The following is a 19,280-nucleotide window of genomic DNA, read 5'->3' as shown; positions in this document are numbered from 1 at the left end:
TATTAAGGACACTTTCAAAAGTTTTTGAGAGGCAACGAGTCAGGGCTATGGGTCTGTAACTACTAGGGGAGGTTGGGGGTTTTTCAGGTTTAAGGAACGGTACAATAATAGCTTTTTTCCAGGCTTCGGGTATTTTCCCTGATACCCATACTTTGTTAAAGAATCTTAAAAGTGTCTCTACAGCAGGCTTGGAAAGATGGGCAAGCATTTTATAATGTATTTGGTCGGGTCCTAGAGCAGTTTTCTTACCGGCAGACAGTACAGTGCTGATTTCTTGGAGTGTAATAAGAGTATTATATTTTGCATTAGTACCTACAGCGAAGTGCTCCCCCTGTATGTCTGCCTGTTCCTCTAAACTCGTTTGCGTGCCGGGTGTTGTGAGAAGAGAAATTGTGAAAGGTGAGTAGCGGCCATTTAATTTTCGAACTTGCTCCCACATTTTTTTTGATGTGGTTGAGCTGTTTATAGAAGAGACGTAAGTTTGCCATGATGTTTTCTCGGCCTTGCGCCGGATACGCCTCGCATGTGCTCTCGCCTTTTTGAAAAAGATAAGGTTCTCATGAGTTGGGTATCTGCGAAAGACTCCCCAGGCTTTATTCTGTAGTTTTTTTGCCTCCTTGCATTCTCGTGTGTACCAAATTTTGTGGTTTTGGCACACCACTCCTGTGGATTTAGGAATTGATACATGTGCAGCAGGAATGCATGTTGCGAACATTTCATTTATGTCATCTATGCTGTGGTTTTCTAAAATTATATCCTGTAAACTTGCTTTTTCTTCAAACAATGCCCAATCAGCTAAATGTAGTTTCCAGCGCTGCGGTTTTGTTGGAATAATTATTGGCGAGGATGAGAGACCTATTAAAACAGGGAGATGATCGCTTCCATATGGATTGTCTAAAACACTCCAGTTAAAATCGCTAAAAACAGACGGTGAACTAAAAGACAAATCTAAAACACTCATTCTTCCTGAGGATCGGGAACAGTATGTGGGTTTACCCGAGTTCAGCAAACAGACATTAGTGGATAGAATAAAATCCTCGATGAGCTGCCCTCTAGCGTCCGTTTTCTCGCTTCCCCAAAAACGAGAATGTGCATTAAAGTCGCCAACTACCAGGTATGGCTCTGGTAGCTGATTTAAAAGGCCCTCTAAGTCAAGGAGTGTTAATTTCAACTGTGGCTCAATATATGCAGAGCACACTGTAATCGTTTTATGTGCAAGCAGAGTGGCTGCTACTGCCTCAAGTATTGTTTTTAGTTTAAGCTCACTAGCCGGGACACCGTTTTTGATTATAATTGCCACACCTCCTGACAGCCTGCTCGCCTGTTCTCGGTCGCGGCGAAAAACAGCATAATTCTTAAGAAAATTATTGTTTTGAGGCCCTAAATTTGTCTCTTGTAGACATAACGCAACAGGAGCATGTGCTCCTAGAAGATCTTTTATGTCACTGTAGTTATTCATAAGTCCTCTACAGTTTCATTGCATTATGAAAGCCATCTTAATTTTGTTTTCCTATGTAGTTAAAACTAGATCAAGTTATTTGTGGCCCTTTGATTCGGGGTCTGTCTTTTTTTGACCGATCCAGAGAGCTCTGCCGACCACCCGACGTGGATGGCACGGGGCTGCCCTGGGTCGTGTCCATCGCCTCTGCAGAGGCGCTGGACGACCGTGCGGAGGGCACGTGGACATTAGAGTTGGACCTCGACCTGTGGGAGGAGGTCTTGGGGGCCACGGACACGGGGGTCTGCGATCGAGGCCTCTTTTTGGGTTGGCGGGGTAGTGTTACCTACTCCACCTGGGGGCGCGGATGGCCCCACCACAGGCTCACTGCGAGTGGCCTGGGCAGGTGCCGAAGCCTGTTGTGGTGCGCCGCGCCCACGCACCACATCGGCAAAGTTTGTTTTGGCTGTGAAGGAGAATGTGCTTGTTTGTGTGCATCGCCTTCTTGCTTCTTTGAACGAAATGTTTTCAGTAGTTTTGAGTGTAATTATTGCCTTTTCTTTCTTCAAGGACGGACACGCCCTGGAGTATGCAGCATGGTCTCCCTCACAGTTTGCGCAGCGTGGGGCGCAGTCGCAGTCATCAGAAGAGTGATCTTTTGAAGCACATTTTGCGCAAGTTTTACGACCGCGGCAACTCCCTGAGCCGTGGCCGAACCTTTGACAGTTAAAGCATCGTCGAGCGTTAGGAATGTAGGGTCTCAGATTTATTTTTAGATAACCCACTTCAATTGAGTCTGGGAGAGTACTATGTGCAAATGTCAAGACTATGTGCTTTGTTGGTATTTCTTTGCCTTCTTTTCTTATTTTTATCCTGTGGACATCAACAACGTTTTGTTCAGCAAGCCCTTCTTTGATTTCTTGTTCAGTGAGGTCCAGAAAATCATTCTCTGAAATTACACCCAAGACTGTATTGAGGAATCGGTGGTCAGATATGGATACAGGGATGTCACCCATGAACACAATGTTGGAAAGTTTTGAGTGTTGGATGCTATCTCGGAGTTCCAGTAAGAGATCTCCACTGGCCATTTCTGTAACTTTGTAGCCAAAGCCCAAGGCACTCGTCAAACATTTTTCTACGATGAATGGGGAGATTATTCTAACAGATTTCTCACTTTGCTCACTATGAATCACATGAAACTTAGGAAAACTTTGTTTCTTTTTTGTCATGAAATTTTGAGTTACCTCGGTCCACCCTCTCTTGTGAGGGCGATCAGTTGCTGAGAGAAGGTTTGCCATATGATAAGTGTGTTTTTCGGCTACGGTGCCAGCCACCCACCATGGAGCCCAACTTGGGGACGGGACAGGAACTTGCAAACAAGTCCTACCCTCGCCAGCTGTACACCCCAACTATAACCCAATATGACGCAACTCAGGGTGGTTGGCCACACAAGGTTAACCCTCGCCGCCAGGAAAAAGGGAAGAAACTAGAAGTGAGTAGGAGACAGGAGAGTTGTGAGAAAGGGGTAGGAAAAGTGAAAGATAGAGGGGAGGATAGGAAAAGGCGACTGCTGATTTCCCCCGGTCGGGTCAGGCCGGAGGTGCCGTCTACAGGAAGCTGGGGCCAAAGTGGTGTGTTGCCTCCGCCGAGGGGCCTTAAAGGTCCAAACGCTCAGCATCGGCTCAACCACCAGGATCCCCTTTCCCCCGGACACGGCGATGCCACGTGCGGCTAGACGCGGGTGCTCGGGTCCGTGGTGATGCACTGTTCACCATCATCCCTTGTGGGGATGTCCCTGCGGATGCTCGGGAACCCGCGGTGTCGCCACTCACCGACGCCTGCAAGCTGCAGACGCCCCCCTGCGGGGATCTTATTTTGTTTTAATCCTGATCGTTTTGTCTTACAGACGCGGCAGTGCATGAAAGTCGGTTCTCTGTAGAACGCAGGTGCACTTTAATGCGTTTTAATGGCACCCTGGTTGTACGCCCGCCGTGTAGAGCTCCGGCAGATGTGCGTTGTGCGGAGAGGAGAAAAGGAGGCATCCCAGGTGTGCTGCCTACTCCCTCCATGACGTCACTCATCTTGACCGAGTGGAGCGGGAAAACGTCTGCTCGCGTCGCATGCGCAGGGCATGTTTTTTTTTTAAGCGAAAACTTTTCTTGCCGCGAACTTGCGATTTCGCCGTGGCGGTGCTCCGAGGAGGCACATGACTCCACAACGCGCGCCTCGCCACGGATCCGAACCGGTCTCGCCGGGCCGGCGGCGGCTCGAACACTCGGCGCGAACTAGAGATGCTCCATTGAGTCTCTGCCACTGCGTTCAGAGTGTGCCGAAGCCGTACGTCGAACGCGTCGGCTGTCAAGCGCAGTTGGAGTATGGAGGGTCTCGCATTGGCCGACGTGACGTCGCTGTGCAGCGCGCGCGTTACACCGGAGTTTAAACGCGCCTTAACAGATCCTGCGCTTAGCAGCTAACCAACGCATTCGGCGGCGGCATCTATGAAAGCCACTGAGCCCCCCCCCCCCCACCCCCCCCCCCCCACACACACACTTACTGAATAAAAAATAAACCTGTGTCGAGGCTCGGAATCGAACCAGGGCCTTTGGCGTTTGAGGCGGAGACGCTGCCACGACGGCTCAAGCTTTAACCATGAATAAAGGCACCTCTAGTGAATGCACTCTTCTGATGCAGAAGTCGCCGCGCTTTCGCTACGTATATCCTGGCCTAACAGAGCTTGGCCATGCATCAGCATTTTTTTAAAGGAAATGGCGCAGTGTCTGTCTCACATATCGGCGGACACCTGAACCGCACCGTAAGAGAAGGGATAAAGGGGAGTGAAGGAAGAAAGAGGTGCCGTGGTGGAGTGCTCCATAATAATTTCGTCCACCTGGGGATCTGTAATGTGCACTGACATCGCGCAGCACACGGGCGCCTTAGCGTTTCGCCTCCATCGAAACGCAACCGCCGCGGTCTGGTTCGAACCCGGGAACTCCGGATGAATAGCCGAGCGCCCTAGCCACTTAGCCACCGCGGCGGGCAGACATGAAAGTGGGTTGTGCATAGAACGCAGGTGCACTTTAATGCGTTAAACGGAACGCTGGTTGTGTTCGATGCAACGCCCGCCGTAGAGAGCTCCGGCAGATATGCGCTCTGTTGCGGAGAGGAGGAAAGGGGGTATCCCAGGTGTGCTGCCTACTCCCTCCGTGACGTCACACATCTTGACCAATAGGAGCGGGCCTGTGCACGCAGGACGTGATGCTCCGACTGAAACATGACATAATCGACTCGTGTTCTAGAAACGCCAAAGTAATTCTCGGCCTAGACTTGACAAAGGCTTTTGATAATGTCAGACACGAAGAAATCCTCCGCGGTCTCCATGAAATCTTTTCCTTTCCCCAAAAACCATTTATTATTATTATTATTATTATTATTATTATTATTATTATTATTATTAAATCGAGGTAGGCGCGCGAACATACGATTACAGCAAGGATTTTTTGTCAGACAGAACTGCCGGCATGAAGTTCCAAGACATTGAATCTCCCACACACTGAAGTTAGGGAGCAGGGGCACGCCGCAGGGCTCGGTTCTCTCCCCATTCCTCTTCAACGTGGCGATGAGGAGCCTCCATAGAGAAACATACTTGCGTAATTATATTTCTTTATGAAGCCTCCCCGTAGCTCTGAGGAGCATAGAGGGGCTGAATTTCAGTATGTGTGCAGATGGCATCAACCTCCCCAGCAAACAAAGTACCTCCCCAGGAGCGCCCAGAAAGGATGGAATGTCCCTGTCCCAGTACAACATGTATCGAACATTTCCAGGCCGTAGAGGCAGGACATAGAAACACAAGCAAAAGGGAAGTGCGCCCACTAATGTCCTAGAAACGTTTTTTCGATGGTGTTAAGCAGAAACAAAAAAAAATAGCATTTTGGTCCCAGAAACGTAACTGGGAGAACGTTTTTGGGACCAATGCTTTTCAACAAAAAATACAAATTGACTCATCCCTCCCTTTTTTCTCTCCCTCGCGCCAAAAGCTACGGGGAGAGAAGGTTTTGCGCTTGCACTCGCCGTTTTGAGAGATCAGACAGTTTTGTTCGAACAGCCGAAGGAAGCGCAGTTCACCCCGCATCTCTCTCGTGGGCCGTCGGCTCCATGCTGCGGGCAGGCAGGCGACGGCGGTCTGCCTTTTCATCGCATCGCCGGGAGCGGCGGTCACCAACGTGCCCGTCTTCAATAGTGTTTCCAACTTCTGCACGGTGTGGCGTTCCCTGCAGGCATCTCCAACTGCCAGCAGTCCTCGTTGCGCCGCTGTCTAGCAGAGGCACAGTAATGGGCCTCCCGTCGCTCGCCCGGCTTCCTCGCTGGACGGAAGCCATCTTGCGCAGCCCCTAGCCGCTCGCGCGCAAGCCCCAGCGCGCAGCAGCTCTTGCTCTCATCACTAGGCTGTCGTGAACTTCGTAGCTGCGGATTCATGGCAGCTTTCCCGCGCACCTCGGCGTGCCCACATAATTCCTTTTGGAACTGGTGCAGCGGCGCGCGGCGCATCGCAAATGTTTTGCGCAGCTTCACGGCCCTACACCATAATGGCGCTCTTACAGGCGTCGTTCGCGGCAGCGGATTTCAAGGCAATGGGCGACTCCTAGCGCGCACTCTGCATCCCTCAGCGCCTCCGACGACTGTCGCGTGTTGTTGGTAGCAGCGTAGCCGTCCACTGCGGTCATAGGCGGGAGAGATCTTCGGAAGCCCACTAGACTCTTGCTGCGAGTGCCCATGGATTAACCTGCTCTACCTACATTGCCGTCCTGTCGCAGCGGTATAGTTTGTGTTGTGTTTGCGTCGCTGACTCCCATCCCACCCCCACCGGATTACTTGTGCATTGATCACCCTGATCTCGCCTCCCACGCCGTATTGATGCAGCACGCGTGGTCTCGCCTCCCACGCCGTATTGTGCAGCACGCGTGGTCTGCTGTACCATGGGTGCGGCGAGCCAGGGCTCCTACCTCAAGACGTCCCCCCTTTCCATTCGGCTCCAAGCACTCTTATCTCCACACTTAGTCACAAAAATAAAACTGTGGTGTAACGAGGATGTAACGCGTACGTTTGAGCGTTCGCAGTGCCGTGAGAAGGCGCAGGACAGAAGGCTACGTTGAACTCATATATATAGTTGCAGCATTTTATTTCATACCCGGGTTTCTATTGGCAACGTCGTCAAGGTATGTGGTTTATGCTCGTTTTTTTATTTTCGCCTCGTAGAATTAATTTTTTTTCCTGTTTTGATAACAGGCTCAAGATTACTCCGAGGCTCGTGTGAGAGGCAAAGCGAAATTGAGGTTTCACCTTGCAGAATATCCGTAACCTGAAACCGCGTATCTGTATCGTACGCCCATATCGTCTTTTCTCTTGGCACCCAGTTTGCTCTTTACATGCGTTTGGTTTTGCGTGTGCATATATGCTTTTGTACCCTTTAGAATGTTTGCTTAAGGTGCATCAACTTTCAACCTGTATTATGTTTTTATTGCTCCATTTTTTTTAGATTTCTCAGAGGCAGAGAAAATTTTAGACATTATTGTATGCTGGTGTCGTAGTGCTCCGTACATTGTGGGTTAAATGGTGCATACATATGCGTATTCTGTTTGTATTCATTTAAATGCAAAGATCACATCTAATAAACTGAGATTACATCTGTATTGCGCTGCGATTTCCTGTTATATGGGCGGGATCGGGCGACTTTTGAATTCATATTTCCTTTGTGTGTAAAATTCTAGCACATTTCATGTTCGTGTGGCGGGAGCAGCGCAGCACGAAACAGAAGAGAGAGGCGGGAATCAACGCTTACTAACAACCAGATTTTTAATCCATGTTCGATCGAATATATACATCCCGCTCGTGAAATAAGGACAGGACAGAAGCATTAAAATGCATAAGATGTACACGTGGTAAAAGATTAGGACAACGCACGCAGAGAATCAATTTCGCTGTCACGAAACGCTATCAAAAGTATGCTGACGCATATACGTCCCTCCTTTGCCCGATGTTGAAGGCTTCTTCAATCTCCCTGCTGGTCCGCTGATTAAAATACGACGGGATGACCATTGTGTTGATAAGCTGCGGAGCGAATTCATGCTATCTGCAATGTTTGGTTAATTCACTGCTGATGGCACCCTTTAGGGATATTTTGTGCTCTCGAAGCCATTCATTCAAACAGTACCCTATTTGACCGATGTAGGTGCGTCCGCATGACAGAGGTATTTCCTAAACCCCGCTTTTCACACATTCCACATGTTTTTTCAGGTGCTTTTTCTTGCATTGATTTTTTTCTTTGCTCGCTGTTGGCTCGTTATTGGCCGCAAACTCGCGATTTCGCTGTGGTGGTACTCCATCGAGGCACGTGACGTCACAACGCGCGCCTTGCCGCGGAAGGTTACTGTGCTTCTCGCGCTCGCCGCGCCATCTGGCATGACATCACACCGCGCCTCTCGCCGCCGCCATTTGGTAGGACGTGACACCGCGTTCCTCGTCGTTGCGCTCGCCTCCGCTCGCTTCGACAGCTGCGTCGCATGCGTGGTAAGATGTCACAGGATTGAAAAAGAGAGCTGGCGTGCGCCGCAACCGCAGTTGAGGCGACATTATGGACGGCGACAATTCTGATAAGCTGGAGGAGGCCTGGAATCGACAGCAGAACGATATGAAGAGGAAACGAATCGCCCAGGAAACAGACGAACAGCGCGCCGAACGACAGGCTAAACGCCGCCGTGAATATGCCGCCGCGAGACAGGCACGTTTAACGTCCGGTGTCTCGACCGCTAGCAACAGCGACAGCAGCCGGAGGAGAGACCTGAGTCCTGCTTCACTGAAGACGGCCCGTGATGAACGGTGGAATGCGACCAAGAGACCTCAGCGGCGGGCTCAAGAAACCGAAGAACAACGTGCCGCTGAGCCTAGAGAATAGGCGTAAGAGTGACGCGGCCCCTTCAATCCTTGGATAGCCTCGGTGCTGAAATCAAACATGGACCTACAGGTCAATATGGACGTTTATGCCGGTCCTTCATACGTTGTAGAATATGTGAACAGGGCCAACCGGGGAGTTTCACACTTGCTTTCGCTACATATATCCTGGCATAGCCGAGCTAAGCCACTGCCATTTTTAGTATAAAGGCGAAGGAGTAAGCGTTCCTCCGACTTCGTGAGGCCCTTACGGTAGCGCTCGCTTGCGTTGGAACTGAAGCCAATTTTATAGATAGCGATAGCAAAACGGCCATCTATAATTTTGGAAAGGGTAGGATCTCGCCGGAAGCGGCAAGGATTCTGGCCAGTAGACGGCTAAACGTAAAAATTAACCTACTTGGACTCCACACGCGTCCGTTCCTGCAACGACGGAGCCCACGAGTTAATAATAATAATAATAATTGGTTCTGGGGGAAAGGAAATGGCGCAGTATCTGTCTCATATATCGTTGGACACCTGAACCGCGCCGTAAGGGAAGGGATAAAGGAGGGAGTGAAAGAAGAAAGGAAGGAGAGGTGCCGTAGTGGAGGGCTCCGGAATAACTTGGACCACCTGGGGATCTTTAACGTGCACTGACATCGCACAGCACACGGGCGCCTTAGCGTTTTTCCTCCAAGGCGCCCGTGTGCTGTGCGATGTCAGTGCACGTTAAAGATCCCCAGGTTAGCCCAGCTCTCTACTTCTGGGTAACTGTGGAGCCGCCCGACTTCCGGAACATGGACGAGCGTCTGCAAAATTATATGGAGATTGTCGAAAAATATAGGTTACAGAGGAGACTGGTGCCACCACCGGATAAAAGTCTAAACAATAAGGAGGCAATCGCATGGCGGCGCCTCCAAGCTGGGAACTTCGTAAACCCGGTCTGGGCATGTCATATTCAGAAAGATGAGGGAAAAAACGAGAAATGCAAACACTGTGGGGCGAGAGGGACCCTCAACCACATAATCTGGGAATGCGCTAGCTCCCCAGGGTCTAGAGCAAATATAAATTGTAGAGAAACCTGGGAAGCCCTGCTGCGGAGCGAGGTCCCTGCTCCACAGCAACAAGCCATCCGCCTGGCGGAAGAAGCCGCGAGGAGTCAAGACCTTTTTGCCTGCTTCTAATCGTGGAGGTCTCGGCCCCCGTCACCCAGACCTGTGTGTTGTGGACAGGTAGTAGGGGCCTCCTTATCTGGTGGAAAATAAAGTTGGTATCATTATCATCCGAGAGGAGCAGGAAAGCGTCTGCCCGCGTCGTATGCGCAGGACATGAAAGTGGGTTCTGCATAGAACACAGCTGCACTTTAATGCGTTCAGCGGAACACTGGTTGGGTTCGATGGATGGATGGAAAAAAAATTATTTTTCGGCAGAACGCATGTGCGGACGATTCCGTGCTAGATGGAAATCAACGCATGGCTGACGGCGGCCTGGGTGGCCCACTCTACGGCCCTGGTCTGGACGACTGGGTCTGAGCTGGCCAACACGGTCTCCCACTGCTCGAGAGAAGCATCACGCATAATATCCGCCGGTGGCGGCGCTATTTGCTACAGTTCCATAATATGTGGTCATAGGTTGCCACTTCCTGACACCGTCTGCATTCCGGCTGAATGTCCGGGTAGGTTTTGCTTAACACATATGGGTTGAAGAACGATCTCGTCTGCATTCTTCACCAGAAGCATTCCTGCGCCTTTACCAATTGCTTGTCCGGGGGCGGGTAAATTCTCCGCTCAAGTTTGTAAATGTTAGTAATGTCGTGAAAGGACACCAGCCCATCCTCGCGGTACATCCGGGTAATGTCCCGAAAGCTGGTGACCGGGTGCGGTAGCTTTTCCGGCTCGTGCTCGGCACAGATTGACATTTCTCGGGCATGGTAGTCGGCGATGATGTTGCCTGCTACCTGCGAATGAGCCGGGACCCACACGAGCTCTATGGCTCTTCCCAGAGGCTTAAACTTGGATAGAATCGGTCGGGCCGCGAAGGAGATTACCCCCTGCGGAAGCTTCCGTAGGCTGTTTTTGAGTCTGTGACTACGGTGTCCACGCTCGGTTGTGCTAGGGCCACGGCCGCTTCTTCGGCAACTGCGGGGTAACCATCACGCGGGGCAACTGCGGGGTAACCACCACCGCTGCACGGTAACTGTGTTTTCAGAGCGAGGCGTCCGCGTAGAGGACCCTGGTGTTCTCTTGCAGCTTCCGGGCTATGGCTTTGGCCCGCGCGGTGCTCCTCTCGTCGTCCTTGCCCGGCGTCATGATCAGGGGAAGGGGTTTGGTCTGAATGGTCGTCTTCCAGTCCTCCGGAAGGGCCGCCTTGATGGGGACTGGCTCGATCTGCCATCCTATCTTGCCAAGGACGGCTCGTTCGTGTTCCGTGTGACTGAGCCGGATTCTCTGATTAGAGAGGTGGGCTTCGATGAGCTCCTCCACCGTGTTGTGGGCGCCCATGTCTAGCAGTCTTTGCGTGGACGAGCATATGGGCACGCCCAGTGCTTGCTTCGTTTCCTTACGAAGCATCGTGTTTAGGGTGTCCCTATTCGCCTTCGTCAGCTGGAGATACGGGGCGGAGTAGGCAACCCGCGACACGACGAACGCGCGTACCAGGCGCATGGCATCGCCCTCTTTAAGGCCTCGGTTTCTGTTAGATGCCCTCCGAAGCATACTTAGTATCTGTTCGGCTGTAGTCTTGATCTTTTTGACGGCGGCATGTGCCTTCTCGTCGCTCTGAAGTAGTAGGCCGAGAATCCTAATCTGCTGTGTTGGCTTGATGGCCGTTCCGAACGTCGATGGGGATGGTCACGTTAGGCGGCAGCTCCTTCTTGGATTTTCCCGGTTGGATCATGAGCAGCTCTGATTTCTGGGGAGCGCAGCTCAGTCCGCACGACTTTGCGTACTCGTGCACGGTCGTTGGCGCCCGCTGTAAGGCTTCCTCCGTCAAAGCATCGGAGAGGGCTCGGGTCGTCCACACCGTAATATCGTCAGCGTAGAACGCGTGGCACACGCCTTCGAGTTGCTTGAGTAGATTGGGCAGGGGCAGGAGGGCCAGATTGAAAATCAGGGGTGACAAGACCGATCCCTGAGGGGTGCCCTATCGCCGAGCTCGACAGGGTCTGACTTCTCCCCTACCCTGATGGTCGCCGTTCGGTTTGACAGAAAATCTTTTATGTAGCCGAATGTCTTTCGGCCACACCTGATCTTGTTCAGACTCTGCAACACGCTCGTGGGACACGTTGTCAAACGCTCCCTTCAGGTCGAGGGCGAGTATCCCGCGCGGCGCGCGCCTCACTGCGGGCTTGACGACCAGTTCGTGGAGTTGGGTCAACACGTCTTGGGTGCTGAGATGTTATCTGAAGCCGTACATCGTCTCCGGCATCTGATCCGTTTCTTCGAGGTGCTTCTGCAGCCGGCGAAGGACCATGCGCTCCATCACCTTCCCCACGCAGGACGTGAGAGAGATGGGCCGCATGTTGTCTATCGTGAGGGCCTTGCCGGGCTTTGGAATGAAGCGGACCTCGGCGTCCTTCCATTCCTTCAGCAACTGTGAGCTCTCCCAGGCTTCGCTGATGTGCTCTAGGAGGCCGCGGGCCGCTGTACTGCTCATGTTACCGAGTAGTTTGTAAGTTATGGCGTCCCTGCCGGGTGCACTTCTCTTGTTACTGTCATCTATCGCTGTCCACAGTTCCGTCCTGGTAAACGGCCAGTCCAGCTCTTCGTTGCCGGGTCCTTCGTACCTCTCGGGCACCGGGTACTGGCCTTTCTTTGTCTTTAGGTGCTTCGCCTTCAGGTCTTCCAAGAGCCTGCGTCCGTCTCCCTTGTGCGTGTTCAATACTTTGGTGAGGTTGCGATTGGTCGCAGTTTTGCTTGTCAGCGGGTCGATCAGATGCCTCAAGAGACCACGTCTTCCCCGTCGAGAGCTTGCCCTGCAGGCCATCGCAGGTCTTGAGCCAATTTTCCCTGCATAGTTTGGCCGCATACTCGGCGATCTGTTTGGTCAAGACTACGATACGCTTGGCTAGATTTCTGTTGTGTCTCTAACGTTTACACCGCCGCGTTAACGAGTGCCGGGCCGCCCACTGCAGTCTGGCGTCCACGTACGGTGTCTGCGACGTCGTTGCGATTTCTTGGGTAAATTTTTGGAGGGCCTTCTTCTGGTCCTTCGCCCATTCGGTGTAGGTCTGTTGTGTTTCAGCTTGTCACGATTCTTTCTTGGATGCCTCTTCTTGTTCTTGGGTAAACTTTCTCATCTTGTCCCAATCCGCAATCCGTGCCGTCCCCAGCACAGCCCGATATCGGGAGCCTCGGATCGTGATGCCGATCACGCTGTGGTCAGACCCCAGGTCCACTTCTTCGCTTTTCCAGGAGACGTCTAGCGTGCCCGATAACCACGACAAGTCTGGCGTGGTGTCCCTCGCGACACTGTTGCCACTTCTGGTGGTTACGTCCGGCTCGTTCAGGAGGGCCATCTCGTGATCCTCCTGTTAGAAACGACGCTTAAGATTAAATTAATGTTACAAAATACGCGCTGAAGAAATGAAACGATCAAACACTCATGTGAAGGGAATACAAAAGGATATATTTACAAAAACTTATTTACACGCCAAAATACATACTCGCAAATTCGCACACCGCTCGAGCACAAGCACCGTTGAGCATCGCACAAACACTGTGGTCCCTTCTCGTCCGTCACTTGGCTGAGTCGCCTCACAGCGCCGCAGGCTACCGCGCACTTGCACTGCACCGGGAGCGCACACACACACACAGACACACACACACACACACACACCCACGGGTACACGTGCACGGGCCCACTTGAAAGGAGACGCCGCAAGGCCCTCCAGTTCGCACCTCGGGTAGCGGGGCATTGCCCGCGGCCCTAACGACTACACCAATAAGCTAACGAAGCGGGCGCTCATCGGTCTTTTCGCAGAACGGAGGGTGGCGCCAAGGTCGCCCCCGCACCGAAAGCACACATGTGGACACAAAAGAACGCTCGCTGCACGGAACGACACTGGCGGAGAAAAACAAGTATATGAGAAATGGCCCTTTCTTACACTCAATTGCTTTGGCCAGTGCTTTTCCTCTCTTGGACTGGAACTGATAACCCCACGTTGTGTGAGGGGCATTAAAGTCGCCGAGGATCAGGAGCGGTCTGGTCTTCGCGAACCCTTTCGCCTGGCTCACGATGCGGTCACGATGCGGTATTCTATAGAACTGTACTAAGAGAAGATGGGAAGAAAGCGTAATGGAGAATACGCAAGCATGCAATATCCTTTTTTCTGATGACAGCCTTGCTAAGTAACTCATAGGGCCATATTGCAGAGCATGATCGAAGACAGATAGGCAAAGCAGAATGGTGGGTATAAAATTAATACGAAGAAATCTAAAGTAATGTTCAACACTTTCGGACGGCAACAGTTTATGATAGGCAGCGGACCTTTGGAAGTGGTACGGGATTACGTTCATTTCAGGCAGGTAGTAGTGCAGATTCGGACCACGAGAGTGAAACAGCTAGAAGAATAAGAATGGCGTGGAGCGCATTGGGAAGGCACTCTCAGATTTTAAAGCGAAAGCTTTACTGGCCGCGAACTTGCGATTTCGCCGCGGCGGTGCTCCTAGGAGGCACATGACGTCACAACGCGCGCCTCGCCGCTGATATTTCTCTCTCTCTCTCGCTCCCTAGTCACTACTGCGCATGCGCCACTAGTAGCACCGAGCCACAGGTGTACCGCCGCTGCGCAGCGCGGCGCCTTTCCTCAAAATCCAACTTTCAATTTTCAGTTTTCTATTTCTTTCCCTCCCTTTCTTCTTTCACTCCCTCCTTTATCCCTTCCTTTACGGCGCGGTTCAGGTGTCCAACGATATATGAGACAGATACTGCGGCATTTACTTTCTCCAAAATCCAATTACTATTATTATTTTCCTCCCTCCTTTATCCCTTCCTTTACGGCACGGTTAGGGTGTCCACCGAGATATGTGAGACGGTTACTTCGCCATTTCCTTTCCTCAAAAACCATACAAAAAGAGTGAGCCGACGGCGTTCATAGAGTTCATTGGCGTTGACAACTTTGCAAAGGCCGTTCATTTTCACGAAAGGAAAGGTGCACAACCGGCTGTGTGGGTCAGTGGAGTAATAATAATAATAATAATAATAACTGGTTTTTGGGAAAGGAAATGGCGCAGTATCTGTCTCATATATCGTTGGACACCTGAACCGCGCCGTAAGGGAAGGGATAAAGGGGGGAATGAAATAAGAAAGGAAGAGAGAGGTGCCGTAGTGGAGGGCTCCGGAATAATTTCGACCACCTGGGGATCTTTAACGTGCACTGACATCGCACAGCGCACGGGCGCCTTAGCGTTTTTCCTCCATAAAAACGCAGCCGCCGCGGTCGGGTTCGAACCCGGGAACTCCGGATCAGTAGTCGAGCGCCCTAACCACTGAGCCACCGCGGCGGGTATGTCAGTGGAGATCTCAATCTCGCTTTCATGTACGTGGCGTTGGTGTCGAACTGCAAAAGCCACCTCTGATTGCGTTCCGCACACTATAAACAGCGCGCCCTCCCTGCCACCCTGGGAGGTGGCATGCAGGTAATGGTTGATCGCGAGAGATTGATCACCAAATGAACGCTTCGGCCTCCTATTGCCGCAGTGCCGCATGTCAGCCACAACGCTGTCAGCGCTAATGCATTCAGGACATCTCTCTCTCTCACCACCGCCACATGTATAAAAGCACGAATGAGGCGTCCGCATATCCAGGGAGCCAGTCATACGCCGTTCCTTTGCTCAAAGCCATCGCGTCTAGAGTGTAAGAAAGGGCCATTTATTATACACATGTTTCTTCTTTCCGCAAGTGTCGTTCTGTGCAGCGAGCGTGCTTTTGTGCCCACACGTGTGCTTTCTGTACGGGGAGCGTCCTTGGCGCCGCCCACCGTTCTGCGAATGCCCCCGCCACCCGAAGTACGAACTGGAGAGCCGCGCGGCGTCTGCTTTCAAGTGGGCCCGTGCACATGTGCGCGTGAGTGTGTGCGTGTGTGTGCGCTTCCGGTGCATTGTAAGTGCGCGGTAGCCTGCGGCGCTGGGAGGAGACACAGCGAAGAGACGGTGGTGGTGGTGGTAAAAACGTTTATTTCCTCTGAAAAGAGGGAGTTACATGGAGGGTGCTCAGGAGTCAGGCTTAGTGCCCTTCCCCTCACAATCACTAGGTGGAGTCCCTAGTACGGGACCCCAGTGGCTTCCGCTGCCGCCATAGCTCGTTCGACCATCGCCTTTTGGGCTTTCAGGTCGCAACAGGCGAGTAGGGTCGCCTCCCAGTCCTCCCGGGTGGGGTTTGGGTTTGGAGTAAAAGCAGGGTTGGAGGGGCACGCCCACACTATGTGGTAGAGGTTCGAGGACCTCTCCCCACAGTGCGGGCACTCCCCGGAGAAGGCAGGGTCAAAGTGCTTTAGCGAGGCCGGGCACATCATGGTGTTCGTGACAAGGCGGAGGAACAGGCGTTCCTCCGCTCTCGTTAATCCTTTACACGGGTGGGGGTACAGTTTATGTCTATCTTTGTATAATTGCGTTATTTCCTTGTAAGTGTAGGTCGGCGTGGCTTCCGCTACTTCTTCAGAGGAGGCGGGGGACGAGGTTGCCCGGTTAGAGAGCGCGCGGGCGGCTGCATCTGCTGCCTCGTTTCCTCCTAGCCCCGAGTGGGCCGGAGCCCAGACTATGAAGCGGTGGGATGGACCCCCTACGTACGAGCTGTTTTGCAGCAGCCGGTAGGCCAGGTACGGGACCCAGCCCTGTTGGACGTTCCGACACGCCCCTCGCGAGTCGGTTGTGATTGTCTTGGAATCGGAGTGTGTTGCCGCTAATGCGATGGCGACTTCCTCTGCTTGAGTGACGCTTCGGGCTTTGAAGGTGAGCCCGTTCACCGTGTTGGACTCGTGGATCACTGCCGCCGTGTACCACCCGCCTTGGTGCGGGCCGGATGCGTCCACGTAGTATACCCCGGGTTTCCTTCCGTAGTGGTGAGCTAAGGCCTCTGCCCTGGCCCTGCGTCTACCCTCGTGGTCGTCCCTGGACATATTAATTGGGAGTGGTCTTACGTGCAGGGCGTAACGCCACTCCTGAGAGAGTCTTACTCTCTCCTCGGTTAGAGTCGTGTGTTCTATGTGCAGACGGGCTAAAAGGCGGCGTCCTGACGGCGTCTGCGATAATCGCGTGTATTGACCTGTGAGGTGGGCTTCTCTAAGTTCATCGAAGGAGTTCGTCATACCCAGACCTTGGAGTCTCAGGTTAGACGTAGTTATCGGGAGGTCGAGGGCCTTCTTCGCCATTTTGCGTATTATCACCTCGATGATGTTCTGGTCGTGTTTGTTGAGGCGGAGATAGGGGGTCGAGTACAGGATTCTGCTTGTTACAAAGGCATTGGCCAGCCGCAAGGCGTCTTTGCTTCGCAATCCCCCTTTCTTGTTCGAGACTCTGCGGACCATTCGGCCCACCTGATCTCCCACCTTCTTTAGTTTGTCGAGCGTGGTCGTCGCCAGCCGACGCTGGTGGATGAAAAGACCTAGGGCTCTAATTTCTTTTCTTTCGGGTATCGGTTCCGATCCAAGTCTCAATTCTATCTTGTTTGTGCATTTTTTGTTGGGGCGAATGTGCACGAATTCGGATTTTTGAGGGGAGCAATGAAGGCCACATCTTTTCGCGTACTCGTTCACCGCGGTGGCCGCCTCCTGCAGGCTGGCCTCCATTTCACCGAGAGAGCCCTGCGTGGCCCAAATGGAGATGTCGTCCGCGTACAGCGCGTGCTGCACACCCGGGACTTTCTCCAGGTGGACCGGCAGGTTCTTCATTGCCAAGTTGAAAAGCAAGGGGGATAGCACCGCTCCCTGTGGCGTCCTTCTCGTGCCTAATAGAAAGGGGCCGTGTTCCGCGTTCTGGATCCTCACGTAGGCCTGTCTGTCCGTGAGGAAGCGTTTTATGTACTCGAAAGCGTTCCTGCCGCATCCCGTCTCTGATAGGTGTGTGAGGATCGCCTCGTGTGTCACATTATCGAAGGCTCCCTTCAGATCTAGGGCCAGCACTATCTTATCCCCGTTCGGATGTTCGATCGGGTTTAGTACCTCCCTGCTGAGCTGCAGCAGGATGTCCTGAGCCGATTTATTTGGCCTGAAGCCGTACATCGAGTCGGCGAAGACTCGCTTGTTTTCTAGGTACTCAGATAGTCTATCTCTGACCATAGCTTCCATCAGTTTGCCCACGCACGAGGTGAGAGAAATAGGTCTTAGGTTATCCGTATCTATGGCCTTGCCCGCCTTGGGGATGAAAGTTATCAGCGCCGTCTTCCACTCCGTGGGAAGTGGAGCTTCGCCCACCCAAACCGAATTAAAGTGTTTTAGGAGGGATTCGTATGCGCGGTCCGGCAGATTGGCTAGGAGTTTTACCGAGATCCCGTCCTTTCCTGGCGCGGTCCCGCGTTTCATCCTCGCTAGAGCGGCCTTGAGTTCGTATATTTTGAAAGGTTCGTCCAGCTCAGCATTTTGGGCTCCACTGTATCTGTAAGCTTCTCCCCTTGGATCTTGGGTCGTGCTCAGGTACTGGTCCCGAAGCTTCAGTGCGAGCTGGGCCGTATTTCCTTGAAATACATGTACCGCTCTCTGCAGGTGCTTCTGCGTCTCGGTGCGCGTCTGGTTGGGATCTATGAGCGCCCGGAAGAGGCGCCACGTGTTTTTGCTAGACATCTGCCTAGCGGCCGCGTTGCACCTATCTACCCAGTTCGCGTCCGCGAGTTGCGCCGCGTACTCCGCCGCTTCTTTAGTGATTGCCGCGATCCGAGCTCTTAGCTTTCGGTTATGCTTCTGTCTACGCCATCTTTTGACCATGCTGCGTCTGGCTGCCCAGAGGTGGAGGAGGTGGGTGTCCACGTCCGTCACCGCCTCTGAGAGCTTTACCTGCGTCTCCGTCGAACACAGGTTGATCAGCAGCTGTTTTGTCCAGGCTTGATAACCCTGCTCCTGGATGGAGCTTACCTCGTATTCCTTTCTAAATTTCGTCCAGTTCGGCAGCATAGTGTGCCCCGTAGGCCTGGTAAGGGGTTTCGTACGGATCGTTATGGTGATCAGGCAGTGGTCACTACCGAGAGTTTCCTCCGTATTCGTCCACTCCACTCGCCTCGCGTTTTTCGTGAAGGTTAAGTCGGGACACGTGTCCCTCTGCACCGAGTTCCCTATCCGCGTGGGGCACGCCGGGTCAGTGTGTAGGGTTAGACCTAACGCGGACGCCGCCTCCGCTAGCTTCCGTCCTCGTATGTCTTCTCGATGATAGCCCCATGAGGGACTCTGCGCGTTGAAATCTCCCATTACTAGTAGCGGGTCTCGTCCTGCTTCCCTGATAGCTCTGCTCAGGAGTGTGGAGAAGGTTACGTTTTTTGCTTTAGGTGGGCAGTACACGTTCAGGATGTGTAGCGGCGAATCCTCCTTTTCAGTGGCAGAAGAGTCACCATCACGTGCGAAAAGCTGGTTTGTAATTCCAGATCTACCAAATTTGCAGTGAAATTTTTGTGCACAAAGATGCACGTTAGGGGGTCGAGTTGGAACGTTTTGTAGTTTGTGAGGCTCACGTTCCCGCCAGGTTCCTGTACGGCCACTACTGCCGGAGTATGCTCGTACGTAGACAGGTGCATCCTAAGATCCGCTCTCTTAGTCCTCGATTTCAAGCCTCGACTATTCCACTGCGTTAATGTTATGGGACTCTCTTTAGTTTGTCTCGCCATGTTGTATCTGGAGATTGTTGTTATTCTGGAGGGGAAATTGCTCCTGGTGGTCTTCCTCCTCGTCCTCGCTCAGCACCCTACGCATCCTGTAGGCTCGGGGATTCTGGAGTCT

General features: G+C 52.6%; 1 protein-coding gene across 1 annotated transcript; it reads right to left on the bottom strand.

Moving 5' to 3' along the window:
* Positions 1-15,533: 15,533 nt before the first annotated feature.
* On the bottom strand, positions 15,534-17,761 carry LOC144134722 (uncharacterized). Its single transcript, XM_077667570.1, has one exon. The coding sequence runs from the start codon at positions 17,643-17,645 to the stop codon at positions 15,624-15,626; it is 2,022 nt and encodes a 673-aa protein (XP_077523696.1). The 5' UTR covers positions 17,646-17,761; the 3' UTR covers positions 15,534-15,623.
* Between the last annotated feature and the right edge of the window lie 1,519 nt (positions 17,762-19,280).

Source organism: Amblyomma americanum, chromosome 1, assembly GCF_052857255.1.
Source record: "Amblyomma americanum isolate KBUSLIRL-KWMA chromosome 1, ASM5285725v1, whole genome shotgun sequence".
In the NCBI taxonomy this organism is placed as follows: Eukaryota; Metazoa; Arthropoda; class Arachnida; order Ixodida; family Ixodidae; genus Amblyomma; species Amblyomma americanum.
The sequence above is the reverse complement of the archived record's forward strand: the minus strand, read 5'-3'. Positions and strand labels throughout refer to the sequence as shown.